General features: G+C 32.7%; 1 protein-coding gene across 1 annotated transcript in view; it reads left to right on the top strand.

The window, feature by feature from the left end:
- LOC118070914 (T-box transcription factor TBX20-like) overlaps positions 1-23,783 on the top strand; it is a 29,641-nt gene extending 5,858 nt beyond the window's left edge. The window contains exons 2-6 of the mRNA XM_035089787.1: positions 2,501-2,894; positions 8,134-8,407; positions 14,881-15,051; positions 15,736-15,812; positions 23,173-23,783. Of these exons, the coding sequence (XP_034945678.1) occupies positions 2,501-2,894; positions 8,134-8,407; positions 14,881-15,051; positions 15,736-15,812; positions 23,173-23,563 (1,307 nt within the window). The 3' untranslated portion in view covers positions 23,564-23,783. The remainder of the gene's footprint in view (positions 1-2,500; positions 2,895-8,133; positions 8,408-14,880; positions 15,052-15,735; positions 15,813-23,172) is intronic.
- Positions 23,784-25,324: the final 1,541 nt, after the last annotated feature.

Raw genomic sequence — 25,324 nt, 5'->3', positions numbered from 1 at the left:
GTGTTCAATATTTTCACCGGTTTGAATTTTTCCAACCTTTAGAGGTCGATAACTTTTTACCTGTTACAGGTAAGGTTGCGAAGATGCGGACTTTTTTTTGTAAAAACGTAGCCGCTACAACATTTGTTTGAAACATTTTTTCATATTTATTATAGTTCTCGAAAAAAATGAGAACAAACGTGAAAAAATGCATTAAAAAGCGTTTAAAGGGTGATTTCAACCCTTGCCCGGTGTCGGAGCTCACTTTTTTTTAGGGGAAACTGATTCTACATCCCCTACAAATATTCTATTAAAATTTTATCCATTTCTAGATTTCCTGATTTAAAACTTAATATGACTGGACTATAAGTAAAAGAGTACGGAGTTATTTATTCGTAATGAATGACCGTAAATCAGTGATTATTTCTGCGTGGAGAACTCGAAACGCCGGTGGCCGAATTAATCATGGACGTAAATCCTCAACAGCGAGTTTGCGCGAGATAGGTAAATAGTTTGCATAACTCACGTCAACGTGTGAGGGCTATTCCAATCGTGGACATGTTGGCTCACACACTTACCAAGTCATAAGTATCTTTGCACCACCCTTAACGAGAGAAATACAACATAATTATGCGTCATTTAGTATCAAAATTATGCAGTACATTACCGGAAAATATGTTTATAGAATTTATTTTCTCCGTAAAATTTAAACTTTAACAACACCTACCAACCAACTATTCTGCACGTGTCATAATGTGTCTAGACAGCAGCAAGAGTGTAGGCAATGGGAAACTATGGCATTTATTCAACGAGGATTGTAATAATCGTTCGTTTGCGTGAAAGGTTTTGCATTTGATCATCTATGATAAGTGTACTATTTTGTGTCGTAAACAGAGTAATTGGTAATCCTTTTTAGAAAGGTGAGATCGAGTTATGTTGATTCGATTGTTTAGCATTTGTAAAGCAATTAGGTAAACAATAAGTGCTAAGTTTGAGTTAAATTATTAACTATGGAATAGGTTAAATGTTGCTATTACGATAATTACAATTAATCGTCATGCTAATTCGTGAATAAATAATTTTTTTTTTACTTGTAATAAGCACATCCTACGCACGTAAGTGTTGCTAACTCGTTTCTGGTAATACGATCCCTGATACACCGACAAGTTCGTTATGAAGACCGTGGACAGTTGTCAGTGTCAATTATTAATAGCGTAAAACCAGTTTTTTGATAGTTAATATCCTCTGAAAGTGTAAAGAAAAAGATGCGAATTTATGGAGTGATGGTACAAGTTGTAACTAATTAATACCATGGAAAAGGAAAGTAGAGAATTGGTAAAGTTTATTTTTTGATTTGTAATTGAAGTGATTGGAATTTTATTGTGTTGGTATATTTTTATACAGACACAAAGAAAATTTTATTTTAATAATTTATGTGTAATCATGTTTGGATAATTGAAGAAATTTCCATGTTAGGAAAAATAATTTTAGAAAATGGTGGACTGTGCTTATATAAATTGATCATCAAAATAAAATATAATGATAAATTCTTCTTTTTTATAGGAAATTTATTTTTATATTAAAGCAGTCAGAGTATTAATTAATATAACATTAAGAAATTATTTGTTAAGGACAATTTAATTTAATAATAGAATTTGTTTTTATTCAATTAACTAAATTGAAAGAGAAATAATAAATTTTTTATCATTGGTTGAAGTAAAAGTAAAATATTTTTTTTAGAATAATATTCCCAATATTTCAGTAAAAATATTTTGAAATAATGTTCAGTTATTTAAAGAAGTTAATAATTAAGTCAGCAAAACAATTATAAAATTAAAAATACATTACATGAATGAAGAGAATGACATCATTTGTACGTCAAATGCATTATGTAAAATACACGTTCTGTTGTTTATAAACATTTCATTATTGACAATTATCATCACTAATCTATGTCATCTCAGATTAATATTTTGATAGAGTTAAATGAACTTATTATTCTCCAAGTTTTAATTAAAGTTACGATTCTCTGATTTTTCTTAGAAAAAATTTTTAACACATTCAACACTATCGTTCCTATTCTTAGAATTGTAAATTATTGTTATCGTTAATTATGAATATGCACTTAAACCTATTTACACATAAATAAAATAATATAAATTCACATTTTTACAAGTTTTCACCAACTCTGAATACATATGTTTACTATGTGTGATATTATCACAGGAAATATAATTAACTAATAATGTAGCATGGTTCTACTTATTATTATATAACACTAATTGAGTACAGCTTAAATTTAATGTCATTTAATAACAACAATAACGAATACGTTATCTGGTGAACTTTCATGTTTTTACTTGTGTATAATTTAAGTGATATTTTCATCAATTACTACCGTAAAACTATGCGAGTCAACAAACATGTATAATATCATAAGCAATTAGCAATGTCTTATAATACTTCTTTCCTGCTGGTTACCTTAATTAACTGAATAATTCAAATCATCTAATTTTTCCAGATGTTCTGAGATCATCACCAGTAAACATTGTCGCAACAGCTACTGTAGTTACTGGCAATGCACTATTGGATGATGAGGAAGATGACGAAATTGATGAAGGAGTTGGAGAAATAGAAAGTGAGGGAACTGAAAAGTCTGCCAATGGTGAAGATGAAGAAGTTGATGTGGATGTTGAAGAATGTAGTAGTGTAGATGATGGTCCACTTGGTTCTAATGAGCTTCCAAATAATAAATATAGTAGTGGTAATGACACCAAAAGGAAACAATCACAACACCGAAGAACCACCTGCAACTCAGATGAGTTGAGGAGCGTTGAGTGTCATCTTGAGACCAAAGAACTCTGGGACAAGTTCAATGAACTTGGCACGGAGATGATCATCACGAAAACCGGCAGGTGAGTTTATTCCATTGTCGTGATATATGTTATTTTGATTATGTTTATTTTTGAGATAATAATTGACGAAAGGAAAAAAGAATTCTGGCAAAATATATAGCTATGATGGCTGGGGGAATTAATAAGCATTCTCATACCATCTGACGCGCTTTAACAAGTTATCAAGGGAAATTAAACAAAAAAAATAATAATAATTTACGCGATGCGCGATCGTAAAGCTTGCGAAGCAAAACGGTGTCCAATTTTATAGGCTATGCTAATAAAGTACCGGGGTCGTCGCAGCTGCAGGCTTTTCCGCTGGTCTTGGGATGCGTGACCACGCCGGACTTATGAGATATTCGTGCTCACCGTGTGTTCTACATGAGTATATATCTGTTACAAAAGACTAAGGGCAGAATATTGCACGAATAAGAATGACCATGCAAAACCTTGAAAATACATTTATTCTTCAGCCAATCTCGATTTCTATCGACAATTATAAATTCACTCAACTTGCTTTTTTGTTTCTTTTTATTAAAATAACTTAATCTTGATTATAAACTTATTCGCGTGTTTATCTTTGATAAAGTCATTTGGTCAGGATAAAAGGAGTCTGATGAAATTTCGTCGCTTCCTTTCGATTACACTGAGTCATTAGGATGATTAATTATGTCTTGACGCGTGTACAAGAAATGGGTGGTACGTTCAAAAGCAATATCAACTTGATGTTTCTATATACACAATAGATGATATTCAGTTAGTTGATGATGATGGTGTTGATAGTGGTGATGACTATGACGATGATGACGGACTTTAAAGATGAATATTATAACTCTGATAAAGCATGAAATTTCTTTCAATTCTGTTTGTTCAAATAAACGGGGATCAATTCGTCTTGGCTGCATATTAAATGTCAGCACGAGGAAAAATGGTATCGTTAAGAGTGAAAAATATGCATACAACAGAAAAAATATTCAGACCAATCAGGTAGGATTGTAAGTCACAACAGGGAGTCTCTTTTCTTTTATTACCGTGTTCTAGATCATGTTTTCCCACGTTATTCCATCTGGAAAAGCTGAAAATTTGTATGGATATAAATGTTTCAAAATATATATCTGTAGCAGACATGGGTAATCATTTTTTCTACCAGCACTTAAGATAAATGGCCCAATTTCTGACTCTGTTCCAGTTTCTGACCTTTTCGACAAGTGGTCAAACAACTGCTACATGAGTAAAAAATATTTTATGCGTTTTATCGATAAGAATCAGTGAAAAAAATTATTCATAATAACTGGAAATTAATTTTTAAGGTACGATGCTCATTTGAATAAATTTGGGAGCAAAAAAATATCAGGATTTTTTTTTATTTGAATATTCTAAATATATTTAATGTTAACATTACTTTGGTAACTTTTTTTTTAATCAACACACCAAATTATCGAAGCTTAAAAAATATAATATTGCTTTGTTAAAACTAATTTTTTTAAGTGTAGGTTTAGGATTGAGTTTCATTAATATAACTACTGTTTTTACTGAGTAAATAATTCAAACATCAGAGCATAAAATTTTTTTTACATAAAAGATGGCTTCAGAAAGATACTTCACACAATCGAGATAATTTCAGAATGATTATACCTATTCACTAGTCCAGAGATAATGAACTGAAAAAATAATTTCTAGAATTTACTGTCACCAGCTGCTATGAATTTGCAGTAGTCCTAATTCTCCATCACGAATCGTAACTGGTGATATTTGTGGCCCTCATTAAGAAGGTTGATCAGATCAAGAAATTAAAAGTACAGTGCTTTGAACAACGAATCATAAGAAACGAAGGAAAGAGAAAGAATGGGTATGCTTAGGAGATGGAGGTGAGTAGGTGCGAACGAGCAGTTCAGGAGAGACAGGATGCAGTGGATATAGAGTATACTCGTCACGCGAACCCTTCATCAACGTTGCTGGCAACCTACATTATAAACGTTGGATGTGAGAATAAGGAGAGGAGAGGAGAAGAGGAAGTGTTGGGCCAGTTGTACACATGTGTAGATATGTTGTTTCAAAGTTAGACATACAGTAGCTATGATGAAAACACACAGGCAATCTACAAAGCAATAAAAGGCAGTATATAGTAGTGAATCGTGCAGCCCGTCTGCCGTCGCCAGGTATAATATACGATCAACGCTTATAATTATTATATAGTGACACCACCTGGCTTAGCTACTGCAAAGTCATTATAGTTGAGCAAATAACAGTCGAAAAGAAAATATGTAGACACAAATGTTTTCAATGTCGATGTCTGCTTCTGGTTTTACTCAATCCCATATCTCACTTGAGCTCATGATTACTCTATTCGACCTACCATTAACCTTTCGTCTCCAAAATGTCTCCAGAGAACCAAAGTACAGGCTGGAGTCAATGCCAAGAGGGTGGCTTTTTCACTGTCTCACAATCTGCACATTCTCTAGGGGAGACTGATAATTTACCAAGAACGAAAGAGCAGGATAATTAGATCGGTGACATCGACTTGGATGAGCTGGTTTAATGTGGCCAACCGACTCATTTAAATCTTTCTAGAAAAGCTAAAAAGTTCCACTATTTGGATCTTGCTTCGTATTCGGTTATTAGATGTGGATGAATTAACTCGTTTTCAGCTGTGCTTATTTTTCTTCTGTTTGCATAGCCTTTGTACTTTAATCATTTATTTTCAAAAATATCTGCAGAATAAATAATAGATTGTTGACTTTTAGAGCTACCGTTAGATATGTTATCAAGTCAAGAGGTATTTTATATAACGACAAGTTCAAATCAATTTTTTTCATGGATTTTTGTGTCACAAAAATAGTATTATAATTTTGAAGTAAATTTTGTTTTAAAAAATGTATTCCAAAAATTTTTCTAGTATTTAATAATTCTTTTTTACTTACAATAATTAATTTGAAATCACTATAGAGCAGAATTTTAATTTAATCATTTTTTCAAATTGAAATTATTTATTAATTCATTAGAGCTTTTTCTTTGAGTTTGATGATTATTAACAAATTAAAAAAAAATATTAGAGTAAAAGATTTTAGTGCAAAATAAATTTGATATTCTCTTGATATAATCATAAAATGCTATTTTAAAAATAATATTTATTTAAGATGAGGAATTATTTCCGTGTGTCCATTCAAAGGAAATATATATATTATTTTTACTAAAATTAACATTTTTCTCGCCTATACAAAAGGTTTCTAGTAATCCCACGAGATTTATAAATTATGAAAATAGCTGAATGGTGAAGGTGTCAATTCCTTCACGCGAATGAAGCTGCGGGAAACATTCATTTTAGTTATATCCATAAATATGAAATTATATGTAACTCGGTATTATATAACTTTTATTAAAGTATTGCTGTGCAATATATTTTTCTATATTTCTCCCAACCGTATCATTATTATCTATTTTTTACAATCGTTATTTTCAATTCATTCCTACTAAGCTTCAGTCTACAGCCAATATTTAACTATTATTTTGAGTCTTCATAAATCAAACAAAAAAATATACATCAAATTCTAGCTTCTGTACATTAATTTAGTAAAACGAAGTAATTTTTATTACCATAATTATTTCTATAATACTTGAGATAATTTGTTTTTATAATTTTTTTTCATCTAATTAAATTTATTTATTTCTTTATTTATCAATTTTTTGTGTTGTTTATGTTTATATTTAGTTTCATTTACTTAACAATTAAAAAAAAAATTTCTATTAAACTCTTAGCATTTCATCAACTTCTAGAATAAAAAAAGAAACAGTTGAGCTTTTAATGTTTTATTTTGCTCCAATCTTCCACATGTCATCTCCAATATATAATATATGATATTTTTAAAGATACTTACAGATTAAAAAATTATGACAATTTGCAAGCAACAACTTTCCAAGTGTGATCTCTTTCAGATAGGAATGTTAGAGTTAGCAGGTGTCCTGGCATGCGTCCTCGAACTCGTCATACCCCTTGCTGTTTTTCTCAAGGCCTCGGCCAACTTGTCACTCGGTCTTTAGGTCTGTCCCAAGCGATTCGCTGCAGGTTTCTATCTGTACGTTTTCTCGAGAGACTAAACGCAGGGTTACTGCTGTTACGTTGCTTAGCACCCCAGGAGACTTGCCCTGACGTTGTCACCCATGTTGTTGTCAAGTATCGCGCCAGTGACATGGTCCGTATTTATCTAACCCATATCCATGAGAGACAATTGTTCGATTTCTAAACGTGTGTCACACTATGCAGGGGAAACCATCATTCCTTAACTGATGTCATTTTAACCTATTCTATCTCGTTTTAAATGTCCTTACTTTTCGTAACACTGATTGTGCTAACCATATGCTCTCCGTTCGTGAGTGCGAATGAATTAGGTGTTTAAAATACTGACAATTCGTCACGTCTTTGGGTATATATTTAAGTACAAAAAACATGAAACATTTTTAAGGATTATTTTAAGGCTGTCACATTGTTGGTAAATATTATGCCGTGTGGCAAAACTTGTAATTTTTGTTTGAATGATTTTTGAGTGATTTAATTTTAGTAACAAATGACTACCTATCAATATTTTGATTTAAATAATGGAAAAGGAAACTGACTTTAATCCTATTGAATTAAAAGGTTTTTTTAAAGCTGTGAAATAGTTTAGTCAAGGGGTAGTAAATTCAATGGAATAGTTCTACCTTGCTAATGGGGTAGGATTTTTAAAAACCCTATAGATTTCTTTAGTTACTAAAGAATATTAAAAATCCAAATTTTTGATCTGAAGGAAGAAAGACTTGCCTCGCCATATTGGTTTTAAGAGATGAAAATGGATTTTCCGCAATTATCTAGCTGATGATGTGAGATATGTTGATGGAGGTGGTTATGAATCATGTAGAGCATGTGATTCTTTTTTAGAGTAAAGTAATTACCTGAAGGAAGACATTCGCTTTTAATAAAAAAAAAAAATTATAATTATAAAAGAATTTTCTTTAACTTAAAATTAAATAACTGAATTCTTTGAAATAAAGTAAATTTTATGATCAAAATTTCTAACATCAATAGATAAAAAAAGAGATAGGATTAATTTTATTTATACGTCATAGTTTCACCTTTAGAATTATACTGATTATTTACTTTTATTAAAATATCGGTTAATTATGAAAACAGCATTATTTTTCTTACAATTACAATAATGGAATAGCATGAAATGATTAAAATAAAATTATATTTACCAAAAATAATCATGTTATTTTTGAATTTCAGACGAATGTTCCCAACATGCAGAGTATCCTTTAGTGATCTCAAACCCGACGGCCGTTACGCAGTTTTAATGGACATCGTTCCCGTTGATGACAAAAGATACCGATATGCATATCACCGGAGTTCTTGGTTGGTGGCAGGCAAAGCAGATCCTCCAGCGCCAGCTCGACTTTATGTTCATCCCGATTCACCATTTACCGGAGAACAACTGAGAAAACAAGTTGTCTCATTTGAGAAAGTGAAGCTTACTAACAATGACATGGATAAACATGGACAGGTAAATCAGAGATAATCAAAGCTACGTCCGCAGTATTTTTACAAAGCAAGAATTCATAATCTATTTCTTTTTTCCCTTCGACTTGAAATTGATGACAAGCCAATCGTGCATTTCATTATACATCTTGACACTTCCGCAATTTTTTTCCTCCTCTACATGATGTGCTAACTATGTGTGTAGTTTTTGCTGGTGAATGCGATCGGCACTTATTCATAAAACTGACAATTTAATGTCGAGCTTCTCTTCAACATATTATGTCTATATATCCTAAACCGGTCTTAAAAATTTTATTCTCACCTGCTTATGACTATTTACGCTCACGCGCATCTTTAATACGGAAAACGATCGAGAATATATCGGTAAACGTTATAGCCGTTATATTCTTGATCGAGGCGTGTATATAGTTGGATAGGTGTCGTAGGTGGTTGGGTCACACCCCAGCGTGCCTATAAGCTAATAAATTAAGCGAATGTTTGCCCGAAGCTTTTGTCATGATGATCACGGGTAGCCCACGCCTGCTTTCCTTCTCTCATATATATCCCTTTTCTTCTCTTTTCTTCCTCAACCTCTTCGTTCTCTCTTTCCACCAACTTGCCTATGTACACATTTATAAGATTCTCATTAAATATGTACAAACACATGTGAGATGGAGACTATTACATACACGTGTATGGGGTTGATTCACACCCACATCATGGTGTTTCCACCAAAGTGTGCGTACGAATAAAGCAAGGGGTCAGGACAGTAGGAGTGTATGAGAGAAACTAAGTGAGACAGAGAGAATCCAAGGCACACCGGTAAAAGCAGTCGAGTCAAGTTGGAGCCACGCAATGCCAGTCAACTCAAGTCGACGACTCAAGTGGTAGAGGGAACATTCCTTAGCTATGGCCACTATTTCATCGTTTCGTATGACGTGATATTATAAGACCCCCATCTGTGAGCAGCTACTACATGGTGGTCCAAAAGGAACTGCTTGGATAAAAGTGTTGGTACCTGTCTGATTTTTTCTCACTCTGACACGGATACAGGATCATTCTCCAGTCTCCATATCAGGCAGTACACAAAAGTTACCTTTTATTCGGAATATCGTTGAAAAAGAATGTCTACTTTGATATTATACTCATACATTGTCACTTTAGCAAAGGCTTCTCGTATTACTCGTGCGTATATATATAGTTAAATTAAGAGAATATACGCTTGAGAAAAAGTATTCTCACGGTTCATGCCTGGAGCAGTATCATGGGGAGGTGTTACATTTCCAAGGGTACAAATTTAAAATAAAGTAACAATCAGATTGAATGAAGCTTATGAGCTTTTTCTTGTCGCATTCATTTCACTTTATTATTTCACTTGGTTTCTTTTATTCCTTTTCTAGCTTTTTTCTTCCTTCATCGATTTACATACACGGTAGAAACTTGTGTTAGGCTTGTAAATACGATAGCACTACGATACGAACGCGTGTAGTGAGTGCGGCCAAGCGTGTCGTGACAAGCTTCCTGGCAGAGGCCGAGGGTAAACGTCGTTTTTCTCGACAGCTTCTGGAAAGAGGAGGATTGTTGAAGAGTAAAATAAAAAACTGACATCAAGAATAGAATTTTGGAGTATTCTATTATGTTATCATACCTTTTTAACTGCAATATCAAGTCTTCCTGCTTAAAGGTTTTCCAGCTATTTTTGGATTTAATTAAGACACTGGCTGGAAATGAAAACGAGCTCCAAGTCGAAACAAATTAAGCTGGTAATCAGAGACTGGTCAGCTTTATAAAAAATATCTTCAAGTCTACATTGCCTTACTGGTGTTTCGCCATTTAAATTATTTTATTTATCAATTAAATAAGACTTTAGAACTCTAGTAATTGAATGACTTGAATATTTAATCAACAAACACCACTACAATTTTCTTTCATTTTATTTAAATTATTTTACAAATCAATATTCTCCAACTGATAACAACAGCTCTGAATAAGTATTTATAAGTGTTGGGAAGTGAGTTTTTGACTTTTCAATGTTGATAATAAATTCCAAGTAATCAACATGACATTATAATATACAGTATGATGAAAACATCTTACCCAAATGTAAATTTGGTACACTTGTACCATTAATCTGAGATTCACTTAAATGTACATGCATGCATCGTCAACAAATGAAGACACCTTCTTGATGAATTTATAAAATTAACGGTAAAATTGTTCTTAGCACGCACGATAATTTAAAAGTAGCGCGCTATAATCAATGAAGTAAACACCTTTCTCATGTAGCTATTTTTTTTTCTCTCATAACTTGCTTACCTGATTCAAGTGATCTCACTTACTCTCAAGACGGTTGTGGTCATTTAATTAAATCAATGACAAGTAATCGTGTAGCTTGTCGTTTAGCTGCGTTAATTATCGACATTGGGTGTACTGAAAAATATATGTATATACGTACATTCATATACATAACCATGTAGGTATAGTCTGTATAGGCATTATAAACCTTGACTAATCCTCAAAAATATTTACCATGATCTCGGCGCCTAATTACATAACCAGTAGCGGGATCGATATTTAAACTCTACACCAGCAAACGCACCCGTTACTTCTTATACTATATACACTTCAACATGATGATGACGGTGTAGAAACGACGAATGACTGAATGGATTAAAAAAATACAAAATATAAAAGAGAAGAGAAAAAATTGAACGACCGGGTGGTTATAAATCGCGCGTGTAATGCCGCTATCAACGTGTATTACATGGATGGCGCGTTGTTTGATAAATCGCCACATGCAAATCATGCTATACTGCTACTATACTGAAGAGAGGAAGAGATATCAAGTGAAAATACGAGTGAAGGAGAGAGTTTCCAGGAGGCATATGGCATAGTATAACGAGAACTCATTCGATTTCTTGACCCGTAGTAAAGCGATCTTGCATATTATTAATGAGTGTATGAAGAAATTGAAATATGAAAAACTGGATAATTAGTTTTTCATCCTTTGGAGTTATTGATGGTATAATACCTGGAAATTGAGAATTTTTATGTAATTCGAAGAGGCAGTTTGAGCATAATATGGACAGAGTAAATCTATGGGCTTAGAAAACAAGTCTTGAAAGGAAATTTAGCGAGGTAGATAAACCAGCTAAGTAAATAACTAACAATCGATAAACATCATTATACCTTAATTCACTTGCGACAAGTAATTGTGAATATTTTATGTTATTTTCCTGCTAAATGGACCTTTAAATTGTCTAATAATTAATGCAAATAAATATTTGTAATAAAAGTTTATTTAAATCATTGAAATAAAATTAATTTTGTTTAGAGGGATTAAAAGGTGAATTGTTTATTTCTACAAAAAGATGCTTTTTTAAATTTATTCCTTTATTTTTATAATATTTTAAAATTTTGTTTATTAAATCAGACTTTTGCAACTATTATTTCTTATTAAAAATAGCTAATTAATATGATTGAAGATTCTAAAAAAATTACTCATCTTTATTGATTTTTAATATTTCTAAAAATCATCAATGACTTATTTCTACAAAGAAATACTAAAAAAAATCTACATATTTACTTTGAACATTTCAAACATAAATTAAAAATACAAATGGAAAAAAAAATCAATAAATTTCTCACTAGTTCAATCAAATTGACTATTTCTCCAACAAACCATAGTAAGCACCTATATTTTCTCAAAGGTATTTATGAGTCAAATATACTACCTCTCCAGGTTGCTTACCAGTAGCTATATTTGTTGGCTCGTACATATTTGCATAGAAGAGAGTGCTCAATGGTCTTCAACTCCTCGAAGAGGAAATCAAAGGAATTTATGTTGAACTTGTATAGTAGCTCGTAATACATGGGCCCATGACAATGGAGAAGCGAACCGGATGTACACTCGCGTTGTACGATTATGATAAAAATTTATCGTTCATATCTAAAGCCGATTCAGAAGAATTTGAGGGGAAAAAATGCACCGGGCTTTTTTACGAATAAAGTAAGTCATCGAATTAAAGATAGCTACGACAGGTTTATCAGATGCCAAGAATTTTCTTTCTTTCTTTCGTCTTCTCACCTACGTATAAATGTAAATGAGTTACCAAGTGAGAAAGAGAACTAGTTGTGATACGTATAAGTGAGACACGTAAGCCCTACGGTGGCTGTTGTATGAGGCCCCGATGCTTCAGGCCACCTGCGGGTCGTTAAACAGTTTCAACAGTTGCGGAGAACATGCTCACAGCCGCCATCATATTTTATATTAGTGATAATATATATTACTCTGCTTTTTTTTATTCCTTCAGTCATTTATTAAATTTATCTCCAATATTTTCTCGATATTATAATGCAATATTCTTACCCATATAAAGAGTCATTCAAATATAGATTTGAGAATTCATTTAACGGATATGAGTTTCATTGCATCATCGCTGCTTCTTTATTATCGTCACTTTTACTATTTATAGGAAATGTATAATACCCTTTTTCAAGTTGTAGTTGTTTCATTTTTATCGTCATTGATTGGAAAATTAAAGAACTCTAGCATATGCTGGCTATTGATTCGAGAATTAATACCTTTCATTCATCAAATGTAACAAGCTGCTGTTGTCGTCGAAAGGATACTCGTTAGAATTTAAATAAAATACAGAATAATGCAACATTATTATTCACTGGAAATGAAAATTAATTACAACAAAATAAACTTTTTCATTAAATAATTATGGAGTAATGAAGTTTATTGTTGAATAATGTTGGTAGGAATTTATTTGTAAAGTATTGTGGTTTTCTGGGATAATTTTTTTCTTGGTGTATACATGTAAATGATCATGAGAATTTTAAGTCGATTATACTTAACACAAGTGTAAGGTGAATATGGACCACCCATATGGTTAAGGTTCATTGGTTTTATGTTGCATGAATGCCATATTTGTTTTAAGTTGATAGCAACACTTTGTGAATAGCACTTATTAATGTGTAGAAAATTTTTTGGGCACTATAATTTATGATGCTTTCACCAGACATTAATAATTATCGTGGTTAGAATCATAATATATGTAGGATAAAAATAAAAAAATCATGATTCGTAATTTCATACACAATCAAAAATATATAAATTTACAATCGGAATAAATTTGAATTGAAATTCATTAGATGAAAATGAAGTATTGAATATTTGACGACAAACGAACCCTTATGGAAATTAGCTATATGTATAAGTATGATATAGAAAAAGTTCACTTTTTTTTCCTTTCTGATTTATGATATGAAACATTCCTTATTTTTATTTATAATTCTCTAAATGGAATTCCATATTTTGATTTTTTTAAGATCAACGACAATGATTTGTAGCTTATTTAACTAAAAATCATTCATTTTAAAATTGAAAAAAAATCTAAAATAATTTACTGTAAAACAGATTTTTGAATATCATTAAAACTTTTAAAAGATAACAATTTTTTTCCTTTTATTAAGATATCAAAGTGAAGTCATTTTAAAAATTAGACTTTACAATAGATTATGAGTTGAGATATTTTTAATTTATTCAAAAAACTTTGGAAAAACTTACGTTTGATTTATATTGACAACTACTTGACCTTTTAATTAATTTATTGCATTTAATTATATTTACAAACTTTACAATAAACAATTATATTATTAATAATCAGCGTGATAAAATAACAACTAATTTATAAAATTTTAAACAAAATCATTTTAAATATGAGTGATAAATGCAACAATGTTTTTAATTTATTATTATTGTTTTGTTTAAAAAAGAGAAATCTGAATGTTATTAAAAAATATGTTTGAAAGAATATATAAGGATTGAGTTCTTTTAAATATCGATCAAGACTCCGAGAATAAACTTAATTGAACGACAGTCTGAATAATAGATAAATTGTATTGAGTTCATAGTATCTAATAACATATAGCCTATAATGTTTTTAGCGTAAACGACTACATCATATGCATGTATACATACGGGTTAATTGGAGTGATGATTTGATGATTCTGAGGGTTGACACAAAAAATCCGTCACTCTGATGATTCGCATGCTCGAGCACACACATCGTTTAGGACAGGAAATCGATCATAAATAAGTTGACTATCAGGTCAATCGCGTGTTCACTATAAAAGCGCGTGCTTGCTTTTCATTTGGATCACGCGAGGCTGATTCTCTGTCTGAATACATCGATGCATTATATATACAACATGTGAACACACGTATTTATAAATGTTTTATGCATATGCATTGTATATACGTCCTGCAAGTGCAGATAGTTATAAGATAAGAATTGATATGATGCGTCGATACCAACACCATTGCAGACGATTTTGATATATACATCAACGTCTAACTCTTTTAATTTATGGCTTCCATAAATTAATTATTTACAAGGATATGTGTGAGCACTATATGAGACCAACAAACCGTGTTTTAATTAACGTTTTTAATTAATACCGGCATATTTTGTTTTTTTTTTTTTGCAGATTGTACTCAACTCTATGCATCGGTATCAGCCAAGGATACATTTGGTTAAATATCGAGGCAGAGAAGATGATAAAAATTATCGAATCACAGATCTCAGTAAAGAAGAACATAAAACCTTCATTTTTCCTGAAGCTATTTTTACTGCTGTCACGGCCTACCAAAATCAATTGGTAATTGTCTTTTATTTGTTCTCTTTTAGATTAAAATGACTCGAAAGTATCTAAATATTTAAGGGAATTTTACATAGAAAAGACAAAGTGTTTTTTATGTATAGTCGTTCAAATAAACTATAAAAAATAAATGATCGGTTATTAAATGCATGCAACTGTTTATGGGGTGTTTTGTTGAAGGTACATCATGTATTTTAAATCATTTTATTAAAAAAAATTTTAACCAATCTATCATGTTGCGTGATTATATTTCTATTAAGCTGATTTTTTTATTATTTATTACTCAAAGTATTACAAATTGTAAATCTTCTATAAAAACAAGGTATTCATGCAAAACCATTAGTAATTTTTAATTAACTTTTTTCATTATCATCAACAATTAAAATCAATAAAAGCTTCTAACCCTAGGCTTTGTTTGCTATTATTATTTTTTAAAGAAAATACTTCTGCCTTTTGGTTCGTTAAGAACAAATGATTATCAACATTATTAAAAAATTTTTTGTTAGTAATTCTGTTTATCATAAATAAAAGTCAACTCTTACTATAAATTTAATTAGCATAAAAGTCATTACGATAAACCTCACAAAAACTCTATCACGCAGTGCTATTTTTAATCTATGCAAAATTTGTTATTAACCGTATGACCTTGGACGCCTACCTGAAGTAATAAATATTTTTTTCTAGATTACAAAGCTCAAGATTGACAGTAATCCGTTTGCTAAAGGCTTCCGGGATTCGTCTCGACTCACGGACTTTGATAGGTGAGTTCATATGAGCAGTTCATATTCAATCAGAATATTACTACATTATAATATACACATAACAAACATTAAAAAAATATATATATTCGTTAGGAATAAGTCAACAGCTGTCTGCACCAAAGTGCATTCTTAGATTATCTACAACACATGTAGACATTCCATAATAATTCCAAGTGGAATAGCTTGTTTTTTCATAATGGAATGATTTTTTAGTGATGAAAAAAAAGCCTGAGAGAAAGTTAAAACCCTTTTCCGTGAGACTATTCTGCGATTCTCGACGAAATATAACCCGCCCATCGTTCAAGCCCTCCTCCTACAAATCAACACCTGTCCTTTATTATATTCTGACCTCAACACAACTCGAAAAATAAGCAGGTCTAAAAATGAGTTGCAGAGCTCACGCAAGTTTTTAATTTTCGTTCTCTCGCTGTGTCCCTTCCTCCCAAAGTTCCACAACTCTAGAATATAGTTGATGAAATTGAGCATAAGTCTGAAAGGGTAAACTCGGCAGGAGACAGAGAGAGAGACTGGTGGAGGAGAACGTGTCGCGCAAGTCGACGAGAATGATATTGAGCGTGGCAGGGGCGCGGTCCTGCACGTACGAATTATCGGGCGTGATGATATTCCTCTATGTAGAAGCATCAAAGCGAAGAAGAGGACACAGGGGAGAAAGGTACTCGAAGCAACCTGCGGCCGATAACACGTAACTTTGGAGCATGCGCACTGCCGCGGTCTTTGCGGCGGCATTCGAGTTAATGAGAGAGCGGCCTTCTGCGGCAATACCGCGCATGCACCCGCCCACTTCACGCCGGCGCTGATAGATAGATGCCCCTCCGGCCTCCCTGTTTCTTCTTATTTCCCTTAGACTCCCTTCTGTAGCACCCCTTCTGCTATTCCTTTTCTTCCTCTAATTCTTCCTCACCTTCATCTGGCTTTTAGCATGTTTCTCGCTTCTTTCTTCTCTTCACGAGTACGTCTTGTAGCTGATCCACGTACGGAGCGCGTCCAGAGACCCTCTCGCACCGGAGGGCAAGGAGGGCAAGGCATTCATCTATATTAGCTTCGAGAGCAGGCGGCCTGTCATTACCGCCGCCGCCTTTCGACTCTCCCCGACCCTCTGATCCCACTTTAGTGGTGTGTATTTCTCTCTTCCTCTCTCTCCTTTCCTTTTTATCTTTTCAGTCTGGCTTACCAATATCCCAGAATACAGAGTCAGATATATATGCAACCACCATCACCGTCATCACTACCACGTTCAGGTTTCGCTCGTCTTCGCTGGCCCATTAGCGCTTCACATTACCTCTTCTCCGCTTTAAGACTGTGAGACCCACGGCTAAAGCTGCAGGTCGATTTCTAGGGCGAGAAAAAGGGGATGAGTGAGAATAAGCCGCAGGCTGCATGGCTACAGAGCTAATAACTGCCGTTTAAAACGCAAAAACAAAGGGGCCGTGAATGAGGTTTAAAAACAGGGGAACAAAAGAGGAAATATATCCTGGATGTAATGAAATCTTGGCAATGATAAGGTCGCTTAGCTCTTTTCAAAGGATCCAACACTTGCTACGTTGCATTTTTGGGTTTAGTAAATCTGTTGGAATTTTAGCCTTTAAATATTCTTGATGACAATCCATTTTGGAGCATTTTTAAACGATTGGTTTCTGTTCATAAAAATATTTTAAACTAAAGATAAATGTATCAAGAAAAGAATTAGAAATCATTGTAGATAATTGATAATCATTTTGATAAATTCATAAATTTTATCTGACAAAGAAAAAATAATGATTGAACACCTGCTGCTTCAATCTAAATGGCTCTAGTCATTAGACTATTTCCAAAAATACTCCAAAATAGTAATAATATTAAAGATTTTATGTAAACATTATTCTGGCAAGCTTAGTGTTATCAACAGCTTAGATAAATTTTAAACGACACTGATGTTCTATAATTTGGATTATCTGTAAGCAATATCAAATCCAAGATGATTTTAAGACTCAGTTGTTGTGGGTTTAGCCAATGTCTAAATCTGTTTTAAGTGGGATTTCATTCCTAAGTCTGAGCATTATTTCAATGAAATCCAGTAATGTCTTGAAAATTTCTTCAAAGGTATTAAGATCAGGATGAGATGAAATATTTAAAAGTTGGATGTACACCTCTGATTGGTGGAGATGAAACCCTGGTGAAGGCGTCATGATCATTACCGAGTCATTACCTACCATCAATATACCTACCGTGTGACGACGGTAAGGCAGTTCCTATTCACTCTCTCGAGCATCACATTTTGCCCTGTTCTAAATGCGCACACGCGCAATCCCGAGGTGAGCCAAGTAAGAGGGTCTGCTGCTCTCACACATTCATGAGAGATGATCATGTACTGCTTGATTCGCCGAGAGTGGCCGCGGTCGGCGGCAGCCGGGTAAATTACAGACTCAGACCATATTTTGTTGTTTTGTTGTTTTTCAACGCGCCGAAAGGAAATGAGCGAGCAAACGCGTCACGCCACCCCGAACCTGCTAATTTCTATTCATATTTTATGGCTATTAATTTCTTCGCCGTTACACTCGCTCCCTCCTTCTCCACAATTGATCCACCTCTCTTCACATTTCTCTTCTTTGATTCTCTCATCTTGCTTTTTCATTTTTCTTTGTCATCTTTTTCTGATCCTTTGGCATAACTCGTATTTCTTATATAGCTTCTTGCTCATCGAGACCATCAGGACATTCCTCTATAACTTGGCTCTTGTATATTATTCTTCATCATTATCTTTTCCATTATTTTGCAATTTTGTATAGAGTCATTAATCGAACCAAGTGTACCACTCTTGACTTTTATGTCTCACGATAAAAAAAAGCTAGTAAGAAGTCTGAAAATTATACGCATATAAATATTGTCGTGTACTTGGAGTTTTTGTTGAATAGGATAAAAAATTTTAACGAGCTTTTAGTCCTACTTTTTTCGACAATTAAATAATAACGAAGAAATATGTGGTTCTATAAGCTTCAAATTATTGTTTATTAAGATTCATTGGAAGTAAGTTCTTTGCTTTCTAATTGTTCAGAAAACTCTCCTGTAATTTTCTTTAATACTTTGTGATTATCATCACATAAAAAAACGTCTGCAATTATATTTTTTTTAATTTATTTAGCACATTGCAAACATTCCAATACAATTTTTTCAATAAATACTATTTATTAATTACTGGAATTAATATCTTAGCAATAAATAAACATAATATCAACTTCAATTTATTAAAAACTTCAAAACAATTAAATAAATAACTAGAATATTCATGATGAAGACTGTGATGCAGTTTTGAGAACATTAGAATTTAAAATAATTTTTTCTGTTCAAAAGTCATAAAAAATTCATCCTACATCTCAAGAAGTTAATGATTTATACACAGAGCACATTAAAATGTTTTTTAATAAATAATAAAAAAAATATTCTTCAAAACATCTTCCTGCATGTTCAACAGGATACCTCTCCAATAAATCAAAGCATCCATTAGCATTTTGTAAGCTGTGTCATTTCTATCATGTCTTACAACCACATAACATAAACGTACCATAACCACCAACATCTTCAGGTCTGCTTATCCAACAAACCAAACATTTCCTACACTTATTCAACGACATACAGTTACCCCAAATGATTCTCTAACACAAGTGTTATCTTCTCTATTCTCTGCATGTCAGTTGTTGTTGTATGCAATCTCATCCAATGATTAGCCTAATAATCGTCTATAACTGCACATATATATGAGAGACACATGCATGTAGCAGGGGTCCGGCATCAGCAGGGTGTAATCTATTATTATCTACCACTTAGCTAATATACCCTATGTCAGCTAGCCGGAGGGTGAAAATACCATGATCCATTCAGAGGAATTCCCAAGTTATAGAGCTGCAGAAGAAGATTACAAAGTGATCGCCAGGAGCACTTTCTTTTTTCAGATATTTATATATATCCGTTGGCATGTTTTGGAAACCACAAGAATCCAGAGTAATTTAGGAGGTGAGTGGTTGATCAAGAGAAGCGACGGGGTGTTCCTCGCGTGGACCATGTCGTCGAGTTATTTAAAATTGGATAAAAGAAAAGCCGCCTCTCTTACTAAAAAGTCTCTGAAAGAGCCGGCTCACTTTGCACGTATAATATCCGCTTAAACTGTCTCTCATCTTGATCTTGACGATCGATGATCAGTAGTGCAAGAAGAAACATCGCGTGAGTTAAGAAAATGCGATGATGAGGCGACACACACGATGGGAGCTTTTATCGCAGTTAATATACTCTTTTTAATCTCACATCCTTCCAGAGTGGTCCTTTTATTATGCATATTTCCAACATCAAGGACTCTATACATCTTGAAGATATTTTTCCATTTTTTTAACACACTCGTATTTATGGATCGCAGTATCACGGCCAACACTCAGGTGGGAGGAGCTGTAAACGTCGTGGATGCTTTAATGATCGAGTTCTGTTCTTCTTGCTTCTCGGCCTCAAGAGGCGGCATCCAAGCCTCGACCTCGTGTAGTGCGGCTTCTAATTAGAACGTTTGCTGTACACGAAATGAACCATCGCGAGGAAATGTGTAAAGTTGTCGAATCACATACTATTTATTACACATTATTACTAGACATTAGTATTTGTGGGTCACATTATTATATACAGGAACATCTAGGCACTTAGTGTGGTTATATATAGAAAATATGAACAAGTAATATGTACTTACATAGATGTCGATAATAATAGGAAAATCCTGATGGTAACACTTGATCATTGGTTTAATATAACTGTAATTATGATATTTTTTGTGCCTCTGTATGTAAGAAGCTTCATGAAAAGATAAGAAATAATTCAAGGCTACATGTACTATTCCATCAGAGGGGCGGATTATGGTACCACTTTGTCATTTCCGCTTCGCATTCTCATCATTTGAGATACTAGTGTTATAATTTGTACAACTGGGTTTGATGATACTAGGAGATACAAAGTGTAAAGTGTGAAACTTGGTTTTAATTTATCCTTTCTTTTCAAACTGTTCATTCATTTTTCTCAATCTTCTCTGAAATTTTTTATCCACGTTTGTTTGCAGTCAATAAGATTTATCCATGATAGATAAAGTTAGATGGTAATTATTGAGATTTATCTGTAATTAATAAAATTTATTAGCAATAGAGAAATTCCTTGTTCAGTGTATTGTTCGACACTGACTTAGTGGCCTCATAGTCTCATTCTTTAGTGTTGCTGTAAAATACTTTATTTTTAGTCTCTGCTATGCTATTATCGATTCATAAAGTACTTTATTTCAGTCATGAAGATGGAATTGAAAACATTTTCTACTTTGTAGGAAATAAAGTTGCCTTATAGCCTATTTAGTAGAGTTGAGTTGTTGACTATAGGTGTTAAGTGAAAGAATTTAGTCTACTTAAAGTCATTTCAGTGACTGTACATTTTCAAAGTTGTTTTCAAGAGTATTCTATATTTGAATATTAGTGATAATTTGTCTTTGAAAATAAAAATTGATTAGTATTTCAAGATAACAAACTTATTTTACCATCTGTTATTCTTTTATTCATATTACTATCACTTTTTCTCATTTCAGTAATTCTAAAAGAGCAATCAAAATTCTATCAAAACACTTTTTCCCTCGAAAAAAAACTGCTGTAAAGTTTTTTTATGTCTTCCACATGTTAGTCTACTCCGAAATGATAGAGGAAATGGTCTAAAGCTCACACTCACAAGAAACGGGAAATCAATTGGTGTAACGCGCTGGGTGCCAATGGATCGGCTAATAGAGTTTGGGTGCTCGACATTGGTGATATTTCACTAGAACGTGCGAGAAAGAACAGCAGTGGACACGACGGTGTGTGGTCCGGCACGTCCAAGAGTGAACGGCGATTAGCCGCAGGCTCCAACCCTAATCCCTTCCTTCCTCTCTTCTTTCTCCCTTTTTCTCCTGTTTCTTACACTCTTACCCTATAATGCTTGTATCCGTGAGTACCTCAATGCTCTTCAGATTGCGTTAGTGCATATGCAGGGGACACACAAGAGGAATTGAGAGGAAGGTATATGGGTAAAGGAGATTGGTATCGAGTTACATGCTAAGCAGCACGTCCGAGTTGTAAGCGAGACGCGTTAAGTTGGCACACCCGATCCATTGTTCCTTCTTTCGTTTTTGCCTTATTTTTTTATTCAATTCTACTGCTTTATATCACTCAAAGTAGCGTCTGATTACATGTCGAGTAGAATCAAATTTACTTAAAAAAATATTTATTCTATTTTTCAAAAAAAAAAATAATCATTATTTTTTTCATTAGAAATTTTTTTTCTATTTTTTTAGTAATAAAATGAATTATTGATGAATAGACTAATTGATGCTTTGAGTTATTTCATTTTTTCAAGAGTTTTTGCACGCATATAATGATTTCATTTGCAAAGACATGAATGCCCACACACGAACTCACGTGAGCATTGAGAAAGTAGGAAATGACTCGTATTAAAGAGATACGTATGCACTTTATGTTCATTTCTCCCTTGACCCTCTCTCTCTTTCTCGCGTTAATTACGACGCGCTTACCCGCGGCGATTAACTCTCGGTTCAGGAGGAATAATTCGCCAGTCAGCATGGATATTCCCGTCGATTGTAATCAAGCGTGAAATCGATTCACAATCGTACCAACGATTGACCCTAATTAAGCTTACTTGCACGTATACGAATCAACGAGAAAATCATTCATCACGCTGTTTGTCTCGTTTCTTTACTCCGGAAGTTTTGACATTTGCAAATGTCAAAAGACAATCATTTCTGTAATTTATTGAATTAAAAAATTTATTCGAATAATTACTAATTAGTATAATTGCGAAGATCTACAATGATATTGATACTTGCAAAACAACAGAAGATTTGTAAGAATGTGATTGCAAAAATTATTTATGCTTCATCACGTTGATATTTTTTCTTAAATTGGTAACAATAAGCATGAATAGATATTCACATAAACTATAAAAAAAGATTTCAATTCCAAACACTGCAATCAAAGCATTTCTTTTTGATAACCAAGTATTTTTTAAAATTCACGAAGATCAATAGAAGTGAAAAAAGCTGATGATTTTTTCATCAGACAATTCTATTTGAAGATTTATTCCATGGAAACTAATATTAGTGAAAATGAATCAATATTTCCATTTTAAAGAAAAACAATTTTCTAAGTTCACATACAATATTAAAAATCTATTTAAATGATGAGAGTAAAAAAAAAAAAATTATTTAAAAATAAAAAAATTAAAATTCTAGAGTTAATGTATGTAGTAAAAAAATGAGTAATATTTTTGAACTAATCAACATCATTGTTACTTTGTGTTACAGAGATCCAATGGAGTTAATGGAACAGCAATTAGTTCGTTGTGGAGTTCCTCCAGTAAGACTGTATGAACATTTGGCTTTGACATCACCAGCAGCAAGTGCTTTAAGTGTTCAACAGCAGCAGCAACAGCAGCCTGATGGAACGCAGCACCCTCTAGCTTCGTGGTTACCACCCTCAACAGCACTCCTTTATGGAACGAGGGGAGGCACATCATCTCCCTACTCGACAACACCCTCATTCCCCTATCCCGCCCTCTCGTGGTCCTGGCAACCGCCTGTGGCAATCATCTCCCGACGATCGTCTCCCTCGACCGCTGGGGTCAGGTACGCGCCCTATCCAACTCCAACATCTACTTCGCCGCCACTTCGCGCACGCCCGACCACCCCCAATTAGCGATCCCCTCGATTCACTACCACCATTTTTTTCTTCTCTCCTCTTGTCTTTATTATCCTCCTTGCGGTTTCTAAGCCGCCATTTCTTCCCAGTGAAAATGTTAAATTTTTCTTTGTCAAGTTGGAAATAATGATTTGTTCTATCAACAACTAAATTTTTCTACTTAGATTAATTAGACATTGATATACATCTTAAACTCAAGTTTAAAAACATGATTTAAATAAATCCTTTCAAATCTCACAGTACAACTTTCGTAACAATATATATATATATATATATATATATTAATAAATGTAATTAACTCAATTGAAGAATATGTTTGTGATTTTTGGAATCATCTTTTATCAACTGAGCTAGAAAATTTCAACAAATTCTAGATCATTATCCGTGCTATGAACATGTACTTGAATTATGGAGAAAAATGAATTAAATAGATGTGCAAAATTTCCATTGCCATGCTAATTTATTTGCATATTTGATAAATATTTATTATCAAAAGCAACTTGTTTAATATTCTACAAATCATTCCATTATATATACTTTTTAATCAATCAAATTGACATTTCACGTCATTTGTTTTATCCAAGACTAATTATGCAATCTTTACAATGCAAATAATCATACATTTGCACTCTGACTTAAATTTTTTTCTCCATGATTAGTATAGTAAACTGCCAGAGAGCAAATGAAGTTATCAATTTTTTTGCTGGGGATTCTTCCTTGAATTGAGCCAAAGAAAATGATCACATTGCGAATGTTAATAAAGTTAAGTTATTATTGATATTATTATCATCATGATGAATAATTATAATTAATTAAATATCAATTAGCAGTGTATTTGTGCATAATGTAAGTAGTCGTACCTTGTACAAAATGAGCACACGAAGCTTTTACTTAAAAAATCTTTATTTAGATAAAGTTAATTGTTTTATCAATTTATTGTGAATTATTATTCGAATGTTTGTGTTTAATTGAAATTATAAATTTAATCAACGATTTAAAATTAAAATTTAATCTTAAAAAAAAAAAAAAAATTGTTACATTCTGAATGTGTGTAAATATGTAGTTCAAAACCGTATGAAAAATAGTACGAATATAAAAATGATTTTCGTGCTAAGTGAAAGTGTAAATATATACGAGGGTAATAAATAATATATAACGTATATTAATGTACCCATAGTGGATGAATGGATATAGAAAAGAATATTCTTCTAGATCATATCAATTATAATAAAAATAATGACTTGATTAATTGAACACTAATGAGTGATTTATGATAATTTTTTTATCATTAAAATAGACTGTTATATGTTTCGGATTGATATCATCAGTAAATAGTGATGAAACACGTAGAATGATGATGAAATAAATTGTAGCACCATTTACTTATATTTTCTGGGACCAGATGATCCTCAAATAACTGAATGAAGTTAGATTTGCTGATTTATTTGTTAATTAGATTAATATTTACTTTTTTGTTTATTTGTTACTTGTTTAAATTATACATCTTCAGTTCAAGGGCTGTATGATACCATGATAGTATTAATTATGGTCTTTAACCTGAGACAAAGCATATTTGTATATAAAAATGATGAATATATAAATATTGTAGAGAAATCAACATTGAGTTTGATGACTGGTATGAAGTCAAAAGCAATAAATGGATTTTCATTAATGTCATGTGTTTTTATTTGCCATTTAAATGTTTTTTTATTCTTATTATTAATCCTACTTGAGCAATATGACCTCCACAGTACCAAC

Source organism: Chelonus insularis, unplaced genomic scaffold (assembly GCF_013357705.1).
Source record: "Chelonus insularis isolate UGA/USDA-ARS -01 unplaced genomic scaffold, ASM1335770v1 contig_70_pilon, whole genome shotgun sequence".
Taxonomy (NCBI): domain Eukaryota; kingdom Metazoa; phylum Arthropoda; class Insecta; order Hymenoptera; family Braconidae; genus Chelonus; species Chelonus insularis.
Note: the sequence above shows the minus strand (reverse complement) of the source record. Positions and strands in the feature narration are given on the sequence as shown.